General features: G+C 32.7%; 3 protein-coding genes across 7 annotated transcripts; 1 reads left to right on the plus strand and 2 right to left on the minus strand.

Moving 5' to 3' along the window:
• Nucleotides 1–893: 893 nt before the first annotated feature.
• LOC101203898 (F-box protein SKIP17) lies at nucleotides 894–8,485 on the minus strand. 4 transcript variants are annotated; one of them, XM_011660999.2, is made up of 13 exons: nucleotides 8,061–8,469; nucleotides 7,307–7,482; nucleotides 6,361–6,534; nucleotides 6,172–6,282; nucleotides 5,554–5,639; nucleotides 5,351–5,472; nucleotides 4,039–4,103; nucleotides 3,887–3,959; nucleotides 3,751–3,813; nucleotides 3,589–3,653; nucleotides 3,306–3,380; nucleotides 2,056–2,320; nucleotides 894–1,471 (listed from the first exon to the last, which is right to left on the minus strand). In XM_011660999.2, exons 1-12 carry the CDS (start codon nucleotides 8,391–8,393, stop codon nucleotides 2,107–2,109), a joined length of 1,557 nt encoding a protein of 518 aa, XP_011659301.1. In that variant the 5' UTR covers nucleotides 8,394–8,469; the 3' UTR covers nucleotides 894–1,471; nucleotides 2,056–2,106. The 4 variants fall into 4 exon arrangements, with proteins under 4 accessions (XP_011659301.1, XP_031744886.1, XP_031744887.1 ...); XM_031889026.1 differs by lacking the exon at nucleotides 7,307–7,482 and having other exon boundaries at nucleotides 8,061–8,485; XM_031889027.1 differs by lacking the exon at nucleotides 3,306–3,380 and having other exon boundaries at nucleotides 8,061–8,401.
• Nucleotides 8,486–14,440: 5,955 nt separating this feature from the next.
• On the minus strand, nucleotides 14,441–18,476 carry LOC101204146 (pre-mRNA-splicing factor 18). The gene is made up of 2 exons (XM_004146932.3): nucleotides 17,529–18,476; nucleotides 14,441–15,497 (listed from the first exon to the last, which is right to left on the minus strand). The coding sequence occupies exons 1-2, from the start codon at nucleotides 18,372–18,374 to the stop codon at nucleotides 15,081–15,083; spliced, it is 1,263 nt and encodes a 420-aa protein (XP_004146980.1). The 5' UTR covers nucleotides 18,375–18,476; the 3' UTR covers nucleotides 14,441–15,080.
• A 765-nt stretch (nucleotides 18,477–19,241) lies between these two features.
• On the plus strand, nucleotides 19,242–23,400 carry LOC101204385 (N-terminal acetyltransferase B complex catalytic subunit NAA20). Of its 2 annotated transcripts, XR_004218318.1 has the most exons (7): nucleotides 19,242–19,399; nucleotides 19,530–19,620; nucleotides 19,936–20,068; nucleotides 20,175–20,244; nucleotides 22,673–22,733; nucleotides 22,818–22,983; nucleotides 23,210–23,400. XR_004218318.1 is itself a non-coding variant. In XM_004146933.3 (6 exons), the coding sequence occupies exons 1-6, from the start codon at nucleotides 19,322–19,324 to the stop codon at nucleotides 22,907–22,909; spliced, it is 525 nt and encodes a 174-aa protein (XP_004146981.1). In that variant the 5' UTR covers nucleotides 19,242–19,321; the 3' UTR covers nucleotides 22,910–23,175. The 2 variants fall into 2 exon arrangements, 1 of the variants encoding a protein (XP_004146981.1); XM_004146933.3 differs by lacking the exon at nucleotides 23,210–23,400 and having other exon boundaries at nucleotides 22,818–23,175.
• The last annotated feature ends 758 nt before the right edge of the window (nucleotides 23,401–24,158 follow it).

Raw genomic sequence — 24,158 nt, forward strand, 5'->3', positions numbered from 1 at the left:
AATTTTTTGTCACATATTATTTATTTTCTATCAAAATTTAATGAAAATATTTTTTATGTTTTTATTAATTAACTAACAAAACTGACAAATCGAAAACTCAATTGATCAATTTGGTTAGAAATGACCACCAAGATCGATTTGCCTATTTCCATACCAACTTGTAGTTAACCAGAAAACACTCCGACTAACAGTTGGATCACCTTAATATGTAGTAATTGTAAAAATAACAATAAAGAGTATAAAAGAATTGTAAATATAGTTAAATCCTTTGACAATCTTGTATACTTATGTGGCTATAAGCCAAATAAATTGATAGAACTCTCATAAACTATTTTACAAATCTAAAAAAAATATATTATTACATATAACTACTTTCAATCTAATTACTATAACTAATTTTTTTTACAAAAGTTTTAAAGATTCAAACCAAATTTAAAAATTTATATTTAATACTTTTTTAAAAAACTGAGTCATTTCCGTTCGAGATAAGAAATATAATTCTTATATGCAAGATATAAACAAAAACAAGTTTTTAAAACTATACTTTTTAGTTTCCAACATTTAGCTTCATTTTCTAAGACATGGTAGAAGTCCCAAATCTACAACAAATTATTAACCCCAAGTAATACAATTATTTTTCTAAACAAATCTAGATTTTAATTGCACTCAATAAAAATAAATTAAAGATTTACGTAAATCAAACATAGATATAATCAATATAATCAATGTCTTTCGTAATATTGTTTAAAAATAAACACAACTCAATTAAGAATTTAAATAATTATTTTTGTTCACAAAAGATCTATCCACGTCGATATCTCATGAATATATCTATAAGACTAAAATTTTGAATTGGTATCAACAATCTTGCGATTCCATAATCAAATAATCAAAGAAGAAAAAGGCAGACCAAACCACCTTAGCAAGAATTGCACTTTTCTTAAACAAAATGATACAAGAAAAGAACGTCATAACTACATTCCTCAGACGATGCTATAATTTGAACAGCTGATGCATACAAATACAAAATATTATCAATTAGTACAGTAACTTCTAACTCCTATTGATTTAGATCAAGGATAAATGGCACTACAAAAGCAATGGTACAACAAAATTTACATTCATGGCAGATTAGCATCATCATTAGGAACTAGAGAGCTCTCTACGAAACGACGATGACAATGATATGTGATGATCTACAACAACATAATAACGAGTGAAAGGGGATAGAATACCTAAATCTCCACTCTTCTCTCCTCTTATTCTTGTATTTTCCTCTGCTAGAGAAAGGGTTGGAAGGAAGGAAGCTAGTTGGGATATTATAGCTGTTGGTTGTGTCTCAGTATATATATAAATGGGGAATGTCAAGCAACCAGGCTACTAATTCAAAAATTTTCAGTCTTTGGTAAAGATCCAAACACCGAATCACTCATGCCGCCCACCCGCAGATTGTAACTTCAAACCATCCTCCCTACAGAAAAAACTATCATTAGTTATAGAATATAAATAAAATCAAAAGTTTGATGGTTGTATTTGATCTCTAAACTTTGAGAATTTGTGATGATGCCCTATGATCTTTATGATATTATGTACTCCCAACGGTTGATATCGTTAACTAAACAATGCGACGACATATAACATGTTTATTTGTAACATCGAACAAACTGGCATGTATACAACAAATGGCAGAATGGAATTTATGGTGGGAGAAAATGAGATGGCTTTAAGCATCACTTCGTATAACAAAAAGTAAGTTTATAGACTATGTCAACTTATTTTGTTTCAGTGGCCACATTCTTTTGCTATCAATCTATCAAAATTGTGGCAACACCAAATCACTGAATCCAAGTTAAATGGGTGTTTGGAGAGCAATGTTGGGTGGGGAGGAGTGGAGACCGAGACTCCACTCCTTTTTTGGGCCTAGGAGTTCTTAAACCCCCCGCAGTGAACCCAAACCCAAACTAGAATTACAGATGCTTTATGGACAAATCCCATTTTACTATAACTATATTTGTGTCTATGCATTTGGGAGAATGGAGAAGAGAGTATCTTTACCGATTTCATTTGGTTGCTGCAACTACCAGCGTGTGCTTAAAACTTTTCCTCCTATAGAGCAAGATAATCCACCTCATCTGAGCTCTCCTCAAATATTACATAGCCGGCATCTCGACCATCCTCATTTCCACTACCTTGATCGCTATTATAGCTGCTTTCTGAAGAACTTATAAACATCGAATCAGATGTGTCGCTACTCAGCTGTGTTGGCAGACTAGTGTCACTGTTGACTTCGCTTTCCAGCATTTGTTCAATTTCAAAGTAACTGCAAAGAGATCCCAAAGAAAAACAGAAAAGAAATAACACACTTAGAAGTGCTTTAAGGATTTCAGTCGTAAAACTTTGAAGGATAGATCATAGTGGCCGGAATAAGAATGGAAAAGTAGAAGGGACTGTTGATTCATAATAATATGGAAGAGGAAAATTACAAGGAGTTTTTATGCCTTTATTCGACTCCTTATTCTACATACACTGTTCACATAATCTACCTAATCCCGGTCCCACCAACTCACACTTGACGATAACAAAAACAAACTAACCAATTAGCGTGACTACTAGACCCTCAAATCATAACATTATTCCACCTCTAAAGGCTAAAACACATCTTGTTGTTGCTCTAGTACAACACTAAAAGCAAAGAAGCCATAGTTTGACGATACCAATGTCCCATTATCCATACCGTAGAACGCACCCCAAAGTCAACATCTAGTGACAAAAAAATCCAAAGCGTATATCAGTATACCTTCGTACACATTCCTTCAAAATACTTTTACTGGTGTAGGGTCCCTCTCCATACCTCTAAAACCTCTAAAACCTCTGTTACTTATACACCTCCACAACTCTAGATACTCATCCCTTAGCCCACCAAAAAAATGTATCAGTAAAACCTAGCTGCTAGATTCATTAAAATTTCTTCTCTCTGAAATTCAGAAGCATGTCAAAAGAATTCTGAAATTTAGTTTTGGTTAAGCTTAATCTTATTGGTGCTCTTGTTTGATATTTTGTTAGGTTTCTCTTGTTAGTTTCACTTTCTGGTTTCTTTCTCCTCCAATGGGAGATTGCAACCTGAACAAAAAATATAAAGAAAACAAGAGTTTGTAAATAATAAAAACTCAGCTCTCTACCAAAACATTAACAAAATTTGCCTTGACCCAATTCCACTTCCTCTATATAAATCTGCGTAGTTGTAACAAACTCAGCCAATAATCATGACTATTATACCTTCAATGACAATCCTAACCAGTGATTACCTTCCTTCCGATGGAAAATCAGCCAGTAAGCATACATCAGGCCTTTCCTTCACTACTTGCTCAATTGGAATGATACTGTCCATTAAAATAGTAAATAAGAACTAGTTGATAGAATCTTAGTGTATTGTAGAAAGAAACCTAGGTCAATATTTTCTTAAATAACAGGATGAAGATAAATAAATAGTTAAAACTATAACCAAAAAATGGGATGAAAGTTGACGTTGAGTGGAATATCCAAACAAATATTGAGCCTTATAGTAAGATTTTTTCAATGAAATATCACCTTGAATTGTAGCATCTCTCATACCAATCATCCTCAGATGCCAACCCTTCCCTATTGGATATATCCTGTTTAATGAATATGGTATCATTCAATTAAATGTTCAAAATGAACCTTTAACCAGATATTCAGAAGAAAATGATTGTCAATTTCCATCAAACTCACTAGATGTCGAAGAAACTTGAAATCTCCAGCAAGTAATGATGTCATAAAACGAGCAACTTCCATCTGCATGTGAAAAAATTATTAGCCTACAAGCAATCTTTGGAAATAAGGTATCAAAACAATACACGATCCTGACCTCTTTGAGATGCATACAGTCTCTTAAAATCAAGACCTCCAATAAATTACCACCTATATTGTTGCCAAGGTTTCTGAGGAAAACATAGACGGCCTTCTTAATTATCCATTGCATAAAAAAAATGTTATAGATAGGCCAATAACAACAGTTACCTAAGAAAACTTCCAGTAATTGAGTAAGATGTTGAAAAATCAACATATTTCAACCTTCGAAGTCCCTGGATAAGTTTTCAAAGCAATAATTTCACTAAGATTAAAAAATTCCGTGGAATTACACAAGATAAGAGTATCCGAGACAACCACTACCAGCAATGACCAAAAAGATCATGAAAGAAACAATTCACACAAGCAAATCAGCTACACATAATGTTGTTTTTTAGATGACAATGACACAAGGAACCTCTAGTTAAGAATTCCAATTGACTATTGGGCTCCGAGAGTGGTGCCGTTTCTCCAATTAGTTTCCACTGTCCAAGGCTCCAAGTTTGTAAGGAACAGGGGTCTCCTGGTCCAGATTTAATTAAGGAGATTTGGAAAGCTAAAGTTCCTAAGATGGTGAAAGTTTTCCTTAAGAGATGTTGCTCAAATCAGCTAAGAACCTGAAATAGAGTTCAAAGAAGGTTTCCCCATTGTGCTCTCTACCCTAACTGGAGTGACCTTAGTCTAAACGTAAAAACCTTATTCTTTGTTCCTTCCATTTCTCTAGAAAGAAATAATTTAAGTGATATGGTGAACGTGATTACAAAAGAAGGGGATAACTAAAAGATATAAACACAATATTTCTAACATTTTTAAAGATCTAGGCATAAAAATATTGATTTTTTAAATGAATATGCACTTTTGTGCCAATTTGAAAATAATTATTTTTTCTCGCCATTCAAGGTTCTTTTCTCTTTCAGAACCCCCACAACAGAACATATTCCAAGTATGATAAGAGAAGGAGAAGACGGGATGTGTCTTGTTGAAGAATCCGCCAACAATAGAAAATAAGTCCAGTTACGATAATAGCTAAGTGAGTGGATGCAAGCAAGCAAAAATACCACAAGTTATTGTCAGGACTTGGAACTTCAAGTAAATTGCAACTATCCTATGAGATGGAACACAAAATAATTCTAGTAAATATATAAAGCTATATGTATATATAGTACGACCTTACTTGAACAGGATCTGTTCTATAGGTTGTATATTAGTGTCCTTGAGTTCTAAAAATAAAGCTATATATATAGTAGGTAAATCAAAAGCAAAAGAGCTTATCTAGATTACCTATTATATTCAACTAACTAAAGTATGTAAAAAAAATATGTTGATATGTTATACATGGCAGCTTCATAGCAATGTCCCAAAATTCAGAATAACTATATGTAGTAGTAGTTAAATACTGTTGCAACATAAGAATTTAAAATCAGTAGTGGAAATATTTTATGTATGCATGCATCAGAAAATTCCTTGTAATTGCAGAGAATACCTTAACAAGTATGCGGACTTTATAATCATGGAGTTTAAATCCCCGAAGGGCTAAAGACACTAAACGAGGACACTTTTGAACTAGATCAACACATGTTGGTGATTTCAAGCTGTCATCTCTGCCTGTCATTTTCAAAATAGGAATGAATAAGCAGATGACTACTAAGACTTAAAAGAGAATATCAAATGAGATAGGTAATAAACCTGTTTTTGAGGATTCAAAGAACAAACGTTCGATCAGTGGACAGTTTTCAATCACAGACATCAATGTCTGTCTCAACTCCACATGACTGTTCAATGAAGGACGTGGATCATTAACTACAATAAATAAATAGAAGGAGCAACCCAAAGGAGCAGGCAAAAAACGAAGCAGACAATGAGTTTAATTTCAAGAGAGAGCATCGCCTTCTAAATTTGTTGGCAATTATCATGCCCTTAACTGATTGTTAAATCTTAAAGAAAGGACAATACTATCATCCAGTCAAAAGCACCATACACTAAGATAAAGTTATGAACCTATCCAGAAAACATGATTGGTATATTTGTTTATTAAAAAGAAAAACAGAATAAGTTCATTGGAGTGGGAAAAAAATAATAATGAATGAAGTTGAAAAATGACAAGAACAAGTATAATTAATTGGTGATATCAATAGAAAAGGTGAGACACATCAGGACAAGAGTTGAAGAAATCTTAGTCCTCGATTTTTCCAAAAGGTTGAATCTGAATTACAGTTCACCATTAACAACATTTTAAAACAAAAACATTATCTTCCAGCTTAAACTATTAGAAAACCACAAAATTGGTCAACTAAAGAAACTTACAGGCCCACAATTTCCAGATCAAGGAGAGACGGGCAAGTAGATAATGCAGCACGAAGTGATGGACTATCCATTCTTTCAATGTTGTAGAGATGCAGCGTTTTTAAGAGCATCCTATAAAATTTAACAGTTCAGAAACAGAACTCCTTTTTCACAATTAGCACATTCTAGACTTCAAAAGTAAGCCCATACCCAGGAGTACTGGCCCCACCCAAAGGGTTTAAGCATGATCTTGTGAGTACTGATGACTCCTTCCCTTGTCTGGATCTTTTGTCATTCCATGAGAAGCTACTGACATTGTATACCAACGGTTGGCAAGAACCTGGGGATGAAGTTGGGCCAGGAACTATACCAAGCTTAAGAGATCTGAAATTAATGTGGGGGACATATAAGACAAGTCAATAAAAGCTTAGAAAATTAAAAATAATACAATTCCAGTGTTTCCTAGCAGAGGGTAAAAGGAATTACAGTTGGAATTGATGATCAATGAACCTAATTCACATGCCTTTGCAGGCACCTAGAATAGACTTGGTTCATAAATAAAGAAAACTAACGTTATAAAACTAATTATATGGATAAGAAGATTCAGACTTTTTTTTCATTTAACAAGTGAAAATAACAGAATTTGGATAGTTATAGTATATATGTAACTATAGGAGCTTATTAGTCTTCTGTCCTTTATTGTAATTTACTAGTCTCTATTTAGAGTTTCCATGTATGCCTACATATATTGCATTCTATTGTATAGAATGAGAAGTAAGGAGTTGTTTCATATTTTGCTCTAACTACAGCATGGATAATGCTAGACCACAGAGGGGAATAATTTAGCATCTCCCGCAGACACTAACATTACAACAGATGTGGTGTGAGACACAAGATTAAGAAGGATAAAACTCCTTACATCAGCTTAAAGAGTTAGCTGAACCATCAATACTTGGGTAGTGAATACTAATAGTCAAAATGTCTAATGCAAAATGAATAACTATGTTGGCCGAAAGACAAGATTCAAAAGACCAAATCACCAACGAGATTAATCAACTATTCATCCTTCTGTTTCAGATCCTCAATGAACATATTACCTCATTAGAATTCATGTTATCAACATTTGATAATGAACTTTCAACAGAAAATATCTTACTGAAGGGAGTTTCCAGCTCGGTGAATCATTGTAGAAACGACTGCATTATTAACTCTTGGAGAAACTGTTGTTAAGTCAATGTTGGAATAGCAGGAAGGATCCATTGCACACTTGTGAAACATCGAACAAGTAGCTGTTGCAAAGCAAAGGCTCTGTGCATCAAGCATGGAAAAAACCTGAAAATCCACAGTTCGTCATCATCCACTCCAGCAAAACCCATCATTTTTTAATCAACTGTTATGGATGTTGGAACACAGCATGGAACCAACCATAAATAACAGGATGATGAGCTGAAGAGGTGGAAGCTGGTAACAATGATTCCCGAGCTCGAAATAAACGAATTATAAGCTATACACTATCTGTCTTGAAGACTCTCAACCAAACCGCCTGATTACGTCCATACAAAAATATGAACTAAAATATGCAGGTTTTCTCAATCCTATTGCCAATGAACAGATACAACTAGGGCTAGGAAAATTCTATTCTCAACCATCACCAAACTAACATCTCACTCTCAAAAACATAGCTGACTACAATCTTACTTCAAATTCGCTCAAATTTCAACTGAAGGCACTACAATTTCATTACATTCAGCATCCAACACAACTAAACCAAACAAAGGAAAACACCAAATCCAATACTCAATAACAGGAACACTCATTTCCAAAACTCAACAAATCCCAAACAATTCCGAAGCTAAAATAAAAATTCAAAAAGTTATAAAAAAAAACATTTAAAAAACTTCATAACATACTTTGATGGTGAGGTCAGGAGGAAGAGCCCAAACGACAGAGTTATGCTTAGTAGCTCGTTTCCTAGCAGAACGTTTACCAGCTTCGAGCAAGTAGGTGCCCATTTGAAGAGCGCGATCGATGAGACGAGTCTGATCCAAGTCAGAAGGCAAGGAGTCAAGAAGTCTCTCGAATGAAAAGTCGATACAGATGGAAGAAGAGTCTGAAAGGCCAAGAAAAGCTTCGAGAAGAAGGTCCATCTGAGTAAAAGTTGGTATTCTAGGGTTTTGTGATGGACATGGCCGCTTCGCCATGGATGAAGGAACCGAGGTTTGGACTTGAAAGAGAGCATCCATAGCATCAGCGGGTGGACACGAGAGAGAGCTGAGAGAGAGAAGAAGAAGGAGGAGGAGGAGGGAACACGGACGAGCATTTGAGTGCCACGTGTCAGTATGAGGTTGGAAATTAGGCTTGAGAAAGTAGGTGGCATGTAAGAAATGCGATACTTGGGGGTAAGAATATCAAAACACCAACTTCTGAGCCTTTTTTTTCATAATTTCAAGAAAACAAGAAAAATAATTCTTAAAAATTTGGAACGTGACGTCACTTTTATATAATATATATATATATATATATATATATTTGTTGTTTAGAAAGTACAAAGTAGTTATATTTCTGAGGTAATTAGATTTGGCGCCCACATTATGCCACGTGCTCTCTACTTGATGCTCAGTTTTTAATCTTTTTTAATTACTTCAAATGTCCTTCGCACCCTCTTAATCATATCTTACATTACTTTCCCATTTTCTTAAATACAAATATTCAGTTCTTACTCAAATTTTAGAAACAAACGCAATATTTTGGAAAGCTATTTTTCTAGGTTTTTAGATTTTTCTTTTTGTTTTTTAAATCATTAATAAATTTTAGGAAAATTGCATAAAAAAACGTTTAGAAAAAAACAACTTATGATACCATTTTTTTTTTTCATATTGCAAATATGGCAAAATTAGTGATATTAAACAGTAATCATAGAGCTATCGGAGAGATATCATATGATAATTATAAAGCTATCCGAGGGTCGTCACATTATTATCATAAATTTGTTTTGCTTTGCTACGTTTACAAAATACCATAGAATATACATAACCAATAAAATAAGTTGAAGGTGGAAGTAGTGTGTATATGTTTAATTTTTCTATAACAAAAAATAATAAATAGTTAATAAATTGAGTCTTATTATTTAGATTTTTAGTTTGGTTTTAATTTAATTTTGAAGAGAGTATTTGGAGGACTTAGTTGGTTTGTTATAGTTATTCGTTATTGTAATAGTTTGTCTTTAAAAGTGTAAATTGTTTTTGTTAATAATAAACATGTAGCATAAAAGAAAAGAGAGGATAAGAGAAAAATAGTGAATACTACAACAAATGGTAAATACCCTAGCAAATAGAATTTTGAAAATTAGTATTTATTATTACTATAATACTATTTTGTTGTTGGTTATCAATAGTTGTACATATCATTATTTATAGTTGGTATTCCAAACTTGAAGTAGTTATAACATCTCACTCGACGACGTTTAGTCTAAATATAGCAAAACATGATTGATTACTTACTATTGATTGATAATAGATCAAGATTGATTATTATTTTTATCACGTAGACATGGATGGTTATTTATTTTGGTCTATCATAATTAATTTATCAAAAATATATTGTGGTATATTTTATAAATATATATTTTTTAAAGTTTTATCAATTTAAAATAAAATTTATTGCTATTGTTTTAAAAATAAATATTAACAATATGAGTTGAATCGATAAAAAAAGATAAATAAAGAGGTCATCAATATAAATGAATACACGATATCAAATTACCCTTTTTGTGACTCATCTTTATGTGTTGAAGTTGCTCCATCCACTTATGGGCTGATTATATCAATCACACTCCAATTTGATTGTTATATTATTAGCAAGGGAACAAAATTAAAAGAGGAAAAAAAAGTTCATCTTCTAGTTTATATATTTTTCAAACAAAAAGTCTCCCTCTTAACCCCACTTTATAAAGTGCAAGGTTATCTGATGCAATATCCAAGATTTAAAGGTAGGTCCAAGTCGAAAAAAACTAGGAAGCGACGTTAGAGAATGAAGTAAGACTATTGAATTTTGTGTAGTCAATCTACATGAATGAATTATACTAATCACAAAATAAATAAGTTGGGTTCAATTATAATGCTCCACAACCTGTAACTTTTATGATGTTTTTAGTGTTAGAGTGAAAAAACATTATAATAAATAGTCATATTTGATAGTTCCAAACTTCCAAATATGATAATTAAGTAATTAAACTTTGAAAAACGAGAGATCTAATCATTTTCAGTATGCTTTAGTTAAATTAAAAATTCAATGTAGTAATTTAAAGCATTTACTTGTGGTTGGCTTGACATCAAATTGATGTAAGTACTCATGCATCTTAACAGGTCAATATAAAATTCACAAAAGGCTGCAACACATGCAAGTTTTACGTGCCAACACAAATTAAACGAGTATTAACATCAAGCTTTCAAGGTTAAAAATAATAGTTTCAAATCAAATATTATTTTTCAATTTTAAAGGTGCCTACAAAATAATATCAGAATTTTTTTTTATTATTTCAAATAAAGAAATGGTAAAAGAATATAATTAATAAAAAAAAATTGTTTATGTAACCAAACAAAATATGATATATATATATATATAGATATATATATATGACAAGTAACAACAATTTTCAACCTTTAAGAATATAGAAGTTACAACTAAAGGGAGTATAATATATATATAAAAAAATTACGAAGCTAAAATAAGAAAAAAAACGATTCATCCACGTTCATGAAGTCGTTAGTTATTTATTGGTCACACATCAAATAATTAAATTAAAAGTAAATAATTACTATTATATGTAATTGATACAAAACCTTTTAAGATATTAACAATTGATTCTTCCATTAAATGATTATGGAAGAGGAAGTACGTGAGTTTATAGTAATTCTCATATTATATAAAATGTTATTGTCGAACTAAATTAAACACTGCGAATTAGAATTTGTACAAAAGTCAAATTTGGATATAAAATTAACATTTTATATAAAACACACTGCATACAAACATTTTTATATAATATGAGAATTACTATAATAACCTTCAAATCCTATCATCGGTGATAATTAAAATAAAAAATTAAAAATTTGAAAAAAAATCTAACAACTTTTATATTATATATGGAAAGTCATTGAAAATTTGAAAAACTTTAATTGAATACAAATTTTTTTTTAAATAGACAAAGAGTAAATAATCACTCATTATTCATTAAATTGGCAACTTATTAATTATTTCAAATATATTAGAAAAAATTAAACAAAGATATAGAATTGAGATTCTGAGTATAGGATATTTGTGTGGTTAAGTAGATGATTTTTTAACTCATGTTATTTGTATTATTTGAATGACTCAATTTGAGTACGACATTTACTTATTAGTTATTAATTATAATTAAATTTTGTTGATGATTAAAAGATAATTTTTGGAGGAAAATTATAGATTAGTTGCTCTACTTTTCAACTTTAATTTTTAATTATTTGTTCAGATTATGCATCTCTTAGTTAGTTTTGACGGTGGTGATATTATTTTAGACATTAAGTTTAGAATTTATAAAATATTAAATTAGTTTTATTTTTCAAAATATAACAAAATAAGGTTGTAGGGATAGTTGTGTCATTTTGACAAAGAGAAAACACTTTTGGGCATCTTTTAAAATCATCATTTTGTTTTGGACATTTGTCGAATTGTGGTAGAAGAAAATTGGTCCAACTTAATTTGGACTCAAATGCCAATCAAACCTAAATTGAATTCCTCATATAAAAACTTTAACAATAAAGAAGTTTTCTTAAATTTTTCATAAATGCTTCCAATAATCAAAACATGGAACAGAAATAGTTAGATAGATTTTTTTTGAGTTAAAACAAGAAAAAAAGAAATAAAAAGGAAAGTAGAGAGAGGGTGAAAATAATTGAGAAAAGAAAGAAAGGAAAAGGAATGTGGAAAATCACAATCAGGGATTCAGCATCATATGCCCATATGCTTTTCAACGTTAAAAAACAAATCCCTCTCGGCTTGGCGCTTACGTGTATATTCCCCTCATAATTATTCCAATTCCCACTCTCTTTTCTTTTACATATATATAATATATATATTTCCCCCTCATATTCTAAATATGTCTTCAATTTAACTTTCAACTCTATATTTCTTTTCCCATATTTTAAACTCAATTATATTTGCTTCCTTTTCCTTTGTTTGTAAGATTGAAAATTCTAATCAATCCACCAAATTGAAGGTGATAGATTGAAGATAAGAAGATGTTTGGTTTGTGTAATTATATTGGTTTGAAAAAAAAATTCAAACTGACAACATTTATAAAAAAATGTCAAAGACTTAACCTACCTAAAATAACTATCAGTCTAAACAAATCATAGTCGATCGAAAAATCAATTCCAATTGATTGATGCTCGCCACTAATTAATAATTGTTATACTAGACAAGAAGAAAAAGTTTTTCTTTGTAGTTATTTCATTTATGCCCTTTTAATTTGGATTTTTTTAAAAAAAGTAAAGATAAATTATTTACATTTGAACAAGATAAGGCAAAAAAATTATTTTTATAATTCTAATTTTAAAATTTTTTATTATTAGGTTATGAGAGTTTTAATTTTATGTATAATAAATATTTAAGAAACTTAAAATTTCTTAAAACTAATAAGTTTAAACTTTTAGAAGATTCTTGAAATTAAGAAAAAAATATCTTTCTAATTTTCATACAATGATTTTTCATTTTTTCTTTTAAGGGTAAGAGTTGAAATCTCAGAAAATGTTTTTAAAAACTACTTTTTGTTAGTTTTAAAATTTCAGTTTTTAAGAGTGGAATGAGGTTTGTAAGCCTAATTTAAAATAATAATAAATAATCCTCAAATAATATCAGGGCATAAAGTTATTTAAAAAGAAAAAGAAAGAAAGAAAAAATAGAATTGAGTATTTATTCTCTTTTTTGTATAATTTGTATGAACAGTAACTCAAAGTTTTCATTCCATATTCCCTTATGACTCATTTTGAATTTTTTTCCTAAAAAATAAAAGTTTTAAAAAAAATCTTAGGTTGTTTAGAGAAATTCAACCTTTTGATTTAACAATTTTCAATCACGTCCTTATATATTGTTAGTGAATATCAAGATTGTTGATCATGTGATATGACAAGGTCTCATCTGTTTAGTTTGACCAAGAACAAAAAAGGGGTTTTTTCTTTTTTAAAAAAATACCATTTTCATTTAAATGCTTTTTACAAAAGTTAGTATGAGGGAGTGCTATTACATACTTTAAGCTTATCATTTTAATTATGCAGTTAAAAACAAATAATTACTTTCTTTTTGTTTTTGTTCTTTTTTCGGCATATGATGTATAAAAAAATGTGGTAGACTTTCTTAGGTTGGATATTAATGATCATAATTTCAGTTCTTTTTGTTGTATAAAAAAATACACCACATTTTAATTTATCGAAAAAGTTTTAATTCTATTAATTTCTCTTGAAAGCGATGTTAAGTCACGAATTACAAAATATCATGAATATAATTAAAGAATTAAATAGTTTTTGCTATGTATGGAAAGGTAATTGGGGTAGGTTAGAGGTTAAATTTCATTTAGACAAAAATTGAAAATTAATAGGATGTCTCTCAAATTTTGTCAATCTCAAGAGTTCCAACATATCTCAAAAAATTCCATACCATTTCAAAATTATGATTGTGGTCATCGTCGCATTGTTTTAAGTTCGTATTTCTATCTAAAATTATAAAATTATAAAAAATTGTGCCTCTTAGTTTGCAAAATCTGATCTATTGGAACAGGTTAGGCTCTCTTTCGATATTTATTAGAGAAGTGACCATATCAATAACCTTGATTCACACGATGAACTATTTTAAGTTTGTTTTTTTTTAATAAAAAAACTAGTTATTTTATTTTTATTTTTATTTTCTTTGCGCAATGCACAATTCCCACCGTTTTAAAAAATATATATATAAAGTCGGTGTCAAATTAATTATTAAATTTGATAATTGGACAATCAAAATCTTCAACGTTTTGTACAAATATGTTAATTACTCTTAACTGATCGCTGACACAACAAATTAATTATAAGATAATAATTTTTTAAGAATTTTCATTTGGTCAGTAGGTTGATTCTCATATTAGAAAAAAATTATAATCAGATCAAAAATAAAATTTAGAATAATATGGTCTTGACATTTCCAAGTTCAAAAGTTTTCTTTTTCCCTTCTGAGTAATTAAATTATATTTTAAAAAGATCAGTAGATTGGAACAAGAAAGAAAGAAAAAACCTTTCAATTGAGAATCCACTACAGTGATATTGGCTTTTATTTATTCCTAATTACACTTGTCACCCTACTCATAAGCTTGAGATTGCACTCACTCACCTATCTTAGCAAAGCAACAAGAATATTAGGTAAATACTTCAATCTCAATCCTTACACAAAAAGGAGGGAGTATATTTGTATCAGTTATATAAGCTCAACCAAGAAGTTAAGTAAAGATCTCTCACTCCACATATTGTCGAAGTTGGAAGGAAAAGAAAAATCTCGATCAGTACTTGGACATTGACTTACTGACTACCAACCTAGATTCAAATTACTTATCATACAGACACAACAAATGGCAGCGACGAGAGGATCTTCTTACCAGGTCTTCAGGGACGGGCATGATTCAAAGCACTTCGTCCATACACCCTGATTGATTCCCCCCAAAATCTCCTCAGATAGCATGGACTGCATCATTACTACCGTTTGCAAAGCTGTAGACAAAACATCGCTAGAAAGTGTTTGACGTCAACAGACTTCAATCTCAAACAGTAATCCGGAATCAACTCAATGATTACCAAACTATGCTGAAGAACATTATGGATTACATATATGAAGACAGTAAAGAAGAGAAGCGAGGATACTCTAACTTCCTAGCTATCTTCTGGGGCAGGCATGATTCGTAGCCTCTCATCAGAACCCAGCTTGCCTCCTCCAGAAACTCTCTCTTCTGCTAGCAGAGATTGCAGGTCGCTACCGTTCGCCAAGCTGTTAAATTCTACTGCCTTGGATGGCATCGTTGGATAGCGCCGTTGACAGAACGTCATCAATCTCTTGATTGATTGCAAGTATTTCCTTGTTGTTTCATCATTCATGATATGAGCCACACTGTTGGTGTAAATCTTCTCACGAGCTGAACGTTCGTGAATACCAACCATAGTGACACCAATAGGCCATGGGGCATTTCCTATGGCCATCTTAATGTATTGATCCATGGCAGCTAGATAGTCTCGCTTCATGCAGCATTCAACAACTACCAACAATGCTTGCCGAATATCATCGGGAAGAACCTAAAAGAAAATTATAATAATACGTTAATGAAAATTATCTGCTAAAAAAGAAAATCTTGGAAGATAATCAATTGATTTCAGCAAACTTGCATTATGGTTCTCTTGTTTCTCAGCATTCACAAATGTCAAGTTATGCATTTATATCTAAGTACATTGCAAGGCTGCAAGCCACAGAGAGAGCAGTAAACATAAAAGATAATTGAATCTTAAGAACACCACAATGCAATAATTCATTCCATACAAACATGATGCATGCCAGAATTTTTATCCCGAAGAACCTAGCCTCAGATAAATAATTTTACAAATAACTTCTACTTAAGTAAATGTTTGTCGCATACAGAACATTTGTCAACTGATGTAGCGGTTTGCAATGAACAAGTAAAAAATAAAACCAAGAGGAATGAACAAGTATATAATAGTAGATTTAAAGAAGGAAGTTCGAGAATGACACTTGCATGTGGTAAAATACAAAAAACAGCACTTTATTCAATTATATGAAAACAAAAAATGTAATGTACATTCCACAGCCATCCCAGGAGAGGGGAAGGGGAGCTTGAGAAGTCAAATAGTGCAATTGAAATTAACAAGGACGGTCCACTAACACCAATGGGGTTAGATAGTTGTAAACTTGTAATATATGATTCATAGGGTGGCAGTAAGAAGGGGGCAGTTGCTTTCACACAGGTGGCCAGAGCCAAGGGTCTAACTAAAGAGGCTATCGGGCCATAAGTTAAGCATTCAGCCGGCAGCCCTGGTAATAACAAAACAGCCAGCAACCAACTACGTAAAGTAAATGGGTAGCCATAGTCCAAGATTGTAATCATAAGAAATCTGACTTGACAAATGAAGTAATGGTTTATTATCGGTATCTATTTTCTTACCACACTTCCAAAGGTAATTGCCAAATGGTTACTTCTTTTTTTTTACAATATGTGGGGTGGGGGGATGGGATTGAACTTCAGAGGTCGAGGTTGATAGCCACTTGAGTTATGTTCTATTGGCGATTGTTGTATCGTTTACCTATTATTGATTAAAAAGATTTGAACTCCAATAGGAGCAAAATGTCGATTTGAATTGGTCCTACAAGCTTCATTTTCAAATGCTTTCCCAAGGAGATCCTCTATCTACAATTGGTAAACTGATTCTATCCAAGACACATTTAAAACCTCTCTACTTGAAGCTAGGACCCTGAATTGAGGGTTTTTTTTTTTTTTTTTGGATCTGAAAATAAAGAATGGGTCTCTTTCCTATACTTGCTCTCCAACTTTTACTTGTGCTTTTCCAATATGTGAATTCGGCTGTCTGAAAAATACATTTTTTTTCTACTTCCAACTTCCTATTCAAGGATATGGTAGACAAATAATTCCAAAGATAAGATGATATGCCACTCAAAATATATGCAAAGGAAGCTGAGGTTTACTTGTAGGAGCTCTCTCATGAGAGCACCAAGACTAACAAAACAAAAACAAAAAAAGAACAAAAAAGACTTCCAAATTGATGCCACTACTCAAGACCCAAGTAGTGGAAGATGCGAATCCAAAAGCCATCTCTTCTTCATGTGCCAGTTGGCTGAGGAACTGCCGAATTACATGCAAATGAACTTCTAGTCCCAAGTGGTTCTCCCCTTTAACATTAACAGCCTACTCCCTTGGATGATTGATAGTCATCGTTTCAAAATGAGAGAGTTATATGGAATTTGGATACAGAATTTGCTAGAACTCACTTTTGACTACTATGGCTAGAGATGAATAATAACATTCAACAAAAGCAAGTCCTTAAGCAATCTTTTGGCTTCTCTTATTCTTGTGGCTTTAGATTGGTGTAAATTCTAAGCTACTTTTAACTCTTCCATTTAGTACTCTCTTAGCCACTTGGAAGGGCTATTTCTAAACATCTCTAACTTGCATAGAAAAAGACAATCTGGTTATTCTCGAACCTACCATGAAGTCTAAGTATGTCAAGATGAAGAATCATCAAGAGAATTGAACGTTCAACAAATCGACTACGTAACTAAAGGGACAAAAATTGTACCTTCTTCCTGCAAAACTTGAAGAGAGGATGTAAATAACGAGCACATTGCTTAAATGTTGCTACCATAGACTTCCCTTTGGCCGTCCGCTTCTCTGCTTCAGGCATTTCATCCAATTCCTGCTTCCACTCGTTTAACAACCTCTTAAAAAACACCAATATCTTATCTTCCTCACATAACTCATCAAAATTAGCTTTCATTCTCTTTAAATCTTTGTCAGTTTCAACCCCACTCGACCCTCCATCGGCACTTTCTTCATCAGCCCCACCTCCATCTCCCTCTTCCCCAGCACCATCCTCCTTCTTCTGCCTCTTCCTCTCGCTCAAAATCCCCGTCTTCTGCCGCTTCCTCAACTCTGCAATATCCCGAAGAAAGTCATTCGTTTGCCCCTCCGTCAAATCACTATCCACCTCGAAAAGCCCCGCTTTCAGCACGAACTTCAAACGGTCAAGCCGAGCATCATCATCTTCCCCGAAAAGCGTAATGGGTTGTTTCAGAAACCGGAGTCTTCGAATCACTTCCTGTCTGGGAAGGACGAGGTTGTCGATATTCTGCTCGTCGGTTAGGGACTTTGAAGTGGTGGTGGTAGAGTTGGTTGCGACGGAGGAGGAAGTGGTAGAGGCTGAAGCTAATGGATTGGATTTAGAAGATGTGGAGACGGCCTCCGCGGCGGTAGCGGATGTGGTGGATTGGCGGAGAGCTTTAGCTTCCAATTCGCGCTTCTCTTTCTCGCGTAGCTGTTGGATTTGCCTCTGTTCGATTTCGGATCGCTTGAAAACGCGCTTGCCGCCGGTTTCGGTGGCTAGGGCTTGACGTTTCTTTAGAAGCTCTTGCTTGAGAAGATCCATTGATTCCGTTGGGATTCTCGGTCGCCGGAATCCTGTTAGGGCTTAGTGCCGGTGCTCTGAATTGGATGAGAAAGGGGAAGGAAAAATAAGCTTAATTGTGATTTGTTGGTCGAAGCATGAGCTTAAAATATGAGTTTGAATTACATTTTAGTCCCTGCTTTTCAACTAAATTACATTCTTACTCCAAGCCAAACCATAAGCAAATTACAAATTTATACTACATTTTAAAGGCCTTGAACTTCCAAGTGTCAATTTTGCACATCAATTTCCTCTTCTAATGATTTAGCTACTCTTATCAAAATTGCAACGATTAGTATGTCAACAAGTTTCTTAAACATGTAGAATGATAACTTGATTGATAAACAAATATCGTAAGTTATATCCATTCAAAACGATGAGTTTTCTTTTAATCTACATTTCGAGTATAGAGATAGCTAAAAAACTATTTTACCACTTAACTAACTTCTAAAATTTGTATTATTTTAATTTTTTGAATTATGTTTATTATTTATCTATTTATAATATTTGAAATTTAGATAGTTTTCAGCTAATTAATTTCTGGCCATTTTAACCTCATCCTAATTCCTTCCATACAAATAACCCCTAAGTGATTATATAAATGTTTATAACTTCAACAAAAAAAAATTACAACTTTAATTGGTTACACATTCATAAAGTAAGTTGTTATTTTCAATTAAACATTCATAAAGTAAGTTGTTATTTTCATAAAGTTAATTTAGCAAATTTGTTATTTGAACCTTTATAAATTTGAAAGGGAGGGACCATATGGGAATTTCAGATCCAAAATTGGACCATATGTTGTTATGGGCTTTTGGACAATATGTTGTTGTGGGCTTTTGGACCATTTAACAAACAAATTACACTCTTTTTCGTTCTTGTCAAAAGAAAAAAACAGAGCATTCAAACACAGAGCGATAGCAAAAGCTATGACGACGTTGCGAAGATTTTGCTGCAATGATCTACTTCGTTTCACTTCCGTCAATCTCGATCACCTCACAGAAACCGTATTTTTCTCTATTTCAATTCCACTTCTCCTGATTTCAAAGTGGATTTTTTCGGTCTTTCAATTCCCTCTGAATTCGGTGTTGATGCAATCTTCTTCCCCCCCGTTTTTTTTTTTTTTTTTTTTTGCAGTTCAATATGTCCTTCTACATGACCTACTTGGCAAGATGGCCTGATTACTTCCATGTCGCGGAGGCCCCTGGGAACCGCATAATGGGTTACAGTGAGTGTCATTGCTCTCTAATTCCTTTATCGCATTGTCTCTTTGTTTGTTTGAATGGTTTGGAACTTTGCTTTTGAGCTGTGGGTGTGGAAATTGATTCTTGAACAATTAGACATGCATAGGCATATTTTCAGTTACTTATAATTTGTATGGGATTATTGATTCTGTTCAACTTTAGAGCCAAAGAATTATGAAATGATTTGAATTTCCGAAGCTAGTTAATTTTAGTTGAGTTACTCTTGTTCATTCTCGTCCCTGAACTGCCAACCCATGCTCTTTAAAATCTTTTGGTTTTTGTATGATTTGTCATTGCAGTCATGGGAAAGGTCGAGGGGCAAGGCGAGTCATGGCATGGTCATGTAACTGCTGTAAGTGTTTCTCCAGAATATCGCAGGCAACAATTAGCCAAGAAGCTTATGAACTTGCTTGAGGATATTAGCGACAAAGTGTAAGATGAACTTAATTTATTTCTGGTTCAACAGTGTAATTTTAGTTTTTCTCTTCTTCTTGAGCCTTATATTTAATGTAGATTTTTTTTTCCCGCTTCCTGGCAGTGATAAAGCCTATTTTGTTGATCTCTTTGTGAGGGCATCGAACACCACTGCAATCAAGATGTATGAGAAGGTAGGTTTCCTCTTCTAGGACTGCCATTCATCTAGTCTTCTAATTTTTTTAGTTGAAGTGTATTTCAATCTTTGATGGTTTTGTTTTTTAAGAAACGTGCCAGCGGAGCTCCATGCTACTCATACTATGATACTTTAGTTTCTTAATAATAATTCAGTTCCATCAAAGTTTTATATTGTTGATGACTTGAAATAATGAAATGTTCAGGGATGCAAAACCTCCTGGTGGTATAAGTCAAAGAGAGAACATAAATACAAAAAAGAGAGTTCACAACTCAACTAGGGATCTTTCGTCTGGTAGAAATCATGTTTTCCTTTGGGCTTCGCTTTCAAAGACCTCTTGCAACTGTTCTATAGGTTTTATCTTGTATAGTTGGAGTTTCTTTAGAGGGATTCCTCTCTCTTTTGTGAACATGGTTTTCAGTAGCCCTTTACATTATTTCATTTTTATCTCAATGAAAGTCGTTTACTTAATAATCAATTAGGTTGAGAAGAAGGGTAAGCTTCCAAACATAATATCCCTCTCCTTCCCCTAGGCCCAATTGTCATGTTCAATCACTCTACTAGAGTTCGCCCAAATGGTTTTAGTCTTCTTTTCCAGGACTGAGGGGAAAAACACAAAGCATCAAAGGAATAAAGTTGTGAAGCAACCTAGGAGATACCATATTTTGGCTGAAAATAGTTAAAAGCAAAGATCAATGGATCAAGAGTCTCAACTCTCATCTGCTTTCATATGCTGGATACACCAATTTGGGAGAAGGAAGTTTAAGTTTTTTGTTTGAACTTTGTTCTAAGGACTGATGGCTGTTAGTGCTAACAAAAGACTCCACGTCAAGACTTTGGTCTTCTTTAGATGGTTATGCTTCCATATGACATAATCAGACGTAATTCTTAAGAAAAACCAGCCTTGATCTCAACTGAATAGAGTAAAAATCTTGGTAGGTGAAAACAAGCTGAGGAATCACTTCCAAACTTTGATGTATTGCTGGTTAGTAACCTAACAGTTTTCCAACTTGTACCTCCCTTTCCAATGGGAACCTATTAGGAACCAAAGTAGTATGGGCTACTTTTTTCCCACATTGGTTAGAGTGGGATGACCAATGTGGTACTTAAGTGGCTTGGCTCTCCCACCTCAATAGCTGGCTTTTGGTGTGTGATTCTCCAAGGTGCCCAAGTATCTAACTGAACCTTTACAACCATTTAACAAGGATGTTCACATTTATTTTCTTAAATTTCCAATGCCTAGCCCCATACTCTTTTGGTCATGTGGCAACATTCCACTTGATCGTGAGAATCTCTATTCAAGTTAGGAGATGGGACCTTAAAAGTATTTGTAAGCATTTTTCCAAAACTAGGATACCCTAGTGATTTGAATAGCAGAACATTCCACATTTTCAAGAATGGAAACTATATCCAAGTTTGGAAAATTCTCTTGTAGCAAGAAGAGAGAAAGCATTAATTTCACTTCACAGGTAATGTTGGATAGAAGAAGAGTTACTCTTTGGTTACCTGGGGTCAGCAAGATAACTCTAAATTTGTGTGTGGGGTGGGGTGGGGTGCAACTGGCGAGTACTTTATCTTTACATACACACACACATATATACAATTACTGTTTTATTTGTCCTTGCTCTATCACCTAATATGTATTCATTCAAAGCTAAACTGCTATTCTGTATCAACTTTCTGAAAGTTGTATCAGATTTATTCCAATTTTACAACGACCTCGTTGTGGATTTTTTTTTTAATGTTATGTAGTCTCTAAGATGTTAATTTCTCGTAGTGTAATAAGTATCTAAAAAAAGGAAATTCCTGCTCATTTTCATATACCCTCCTGGGATTAAGTGTAGATTTCTCAGCTCTTCTGCCCCTAATTTTTTACTTTTCTGCAAAATGAATCATATGGTATTCCGTTTGTAGTATTTCTGCATATGAATTCATTACCATCTGGTCTAGTTGTTATTTGTTCAGTGGAGATGGAAAAGGAGGGACGGAAAGATGTCGAAGTTTGCAATAGCGATAATACTTCATAGATCCCACCCACCCCCACCCCAAGTGATGTTATATGTGTGATTAAAATATATATCGTATTATATGCCAAATGGAAATTTACAATCTAAAATTAAAACTCTGGAAATGCTGGTTTGAAGAGAAGTATTCAGTAGAAAAGTAAAGAAAAATGCAAAAACATTCCCGAGTCCTATAGTGTTATCTACAGCAACCTCACATAGGTTTCCTTTTCCCAGTTAGAGCATGAGTTTTTGGTCATATTTCATTTTATAAGATATTATTTACGTTACATAACCCTTTTATTTTGATGCTCAGTTGTGTTTTTATAAGTTCCCCTGTTGACATAACTTTTCTATCTTCATATTGAGGAAGGTGATACTTACCTTGACCATTCTTTTTGCTTGTTTTTTTCCCTCGACCAGCTTGACTATATTATCTATCGGCGTGTGCTTCGTTATTATTCAGGGGAGGAAGATGGATTAGGTAAGTCTACACTACCCCAAGAGAACTAAACAAATTTGTTTGTTAATTAATTTCTTACTTTACTTCATTATGGTTTACATTCAGATATGAGGAAAGCATTATCGCGGGATGTCGATAAGAAGTCCATCATCCCGCTAAAAAGGCCAGTGACTCCTGATGAACTAGAATACGATTAACTCAAGAGAAATGAAGTATGATCATTGATGGAGAAGACATATCATGTACGCATGAGTTGACAAGAGCTAGCAAGGTTAGCAATCGTCATCTTGAAAAAACTATTGTACTTGTATTCTAAAAACGTTTATATAACTTGTATAATTCAAATGAAAAATCAAGCTGAACCTTTTTCTTCAACTATTTGATACAATAGTTTGTACTTAAACTTGAAACTGTTAGTTTCATCCAATTCTTTTTCAATGATCACTTAATGTTTTTTGGGTACTCTTTTTTCTGGTTCTCTTGTTTTGTGTTTTAAGGTGAAGAATTCTTCAAAAGATAGATGAACCTCAATATCCTTAGAAGCTGCTGCTCTTGATGTGCACAAGGATTTGCAATTGTTGTAGTTTAGTTGAAAGTTGTGAACCTAAATTCAGTCATATTCAATTGGAGAAGTAATAAGTCACATTATTTAATAAAATTTAATGAACTTTTTTTTTAAAAAGGCCAATCAACATAGTTTAGGACTTGGGACTTTGTTTGTTTGGTAGTGTTCTATTTATTGAGTTGAATGAATATGTGTTTGGTAGGTTGGCTGAATTATGTTTTTATTTATTTATTGGAAATAATATTTTTATGTTTTAGTGCCTTCATATTTTAAATTTTAAAATTTTAAAATGTAGAATTATCTAAGGAAATGTAAAAACTTTTAAAAAGTATAGTGTTTTGTGTTATAAGTTCAATTATTTGTTAAATTAATATGTTGTATATTATGTGACATTGCAGCATGATAACTATACAATATTTTAACTTAGAAAAGCAAGTCTTGTAAATTAATTAATAATAGTTAGTTTGATGACAATTAACATGAATTTCTATTTTAGGGTGGAACGTTTGACTTTTTTTTTTAATAATGTTAATTAAAAAGTTAATGAAAAAAATAATTTACTTAAAAAACTATTGACAAAAATAGAATAGTTAAGTTTTGTACACACTACACAACACACGACTTGGCTCATTTGTCTATTTCATGTGGCAATCAACGTTGCCATGTTGTTCAACATGCGGTCATCATAGATCAAGTACACGATTTTATCCATCTTAAAACCTTACACACAGCCCATTTTGCCTAAAAATCCCCCATCTCCCCTTGTCTGCAACTTTCGCCATCCTCTTCGTGGTCTTACCATTCATCATTAATTGACTAGAAGTTTAAAGGTATGTTTATTTCCCCTTCTTTACATATATATATGTTTTGTTGGGTAAGAA

This window comes from Cucumis sativus, chromosome 7, assembly GCF_000004075.3.
Source record: "Cucumis sativus cultivar 9930 chromosome 7, Cucumber_9930_V3, whole genome shotgun sequence".
Taxonomy (NCBI): domain Eukaryota; kingdom Viridiplantae; phylum Streptophyta; class Magnoliopsida; order Cucurbitales; family Cucurbitaceae; genus Cucumis; species Cucumis sativus.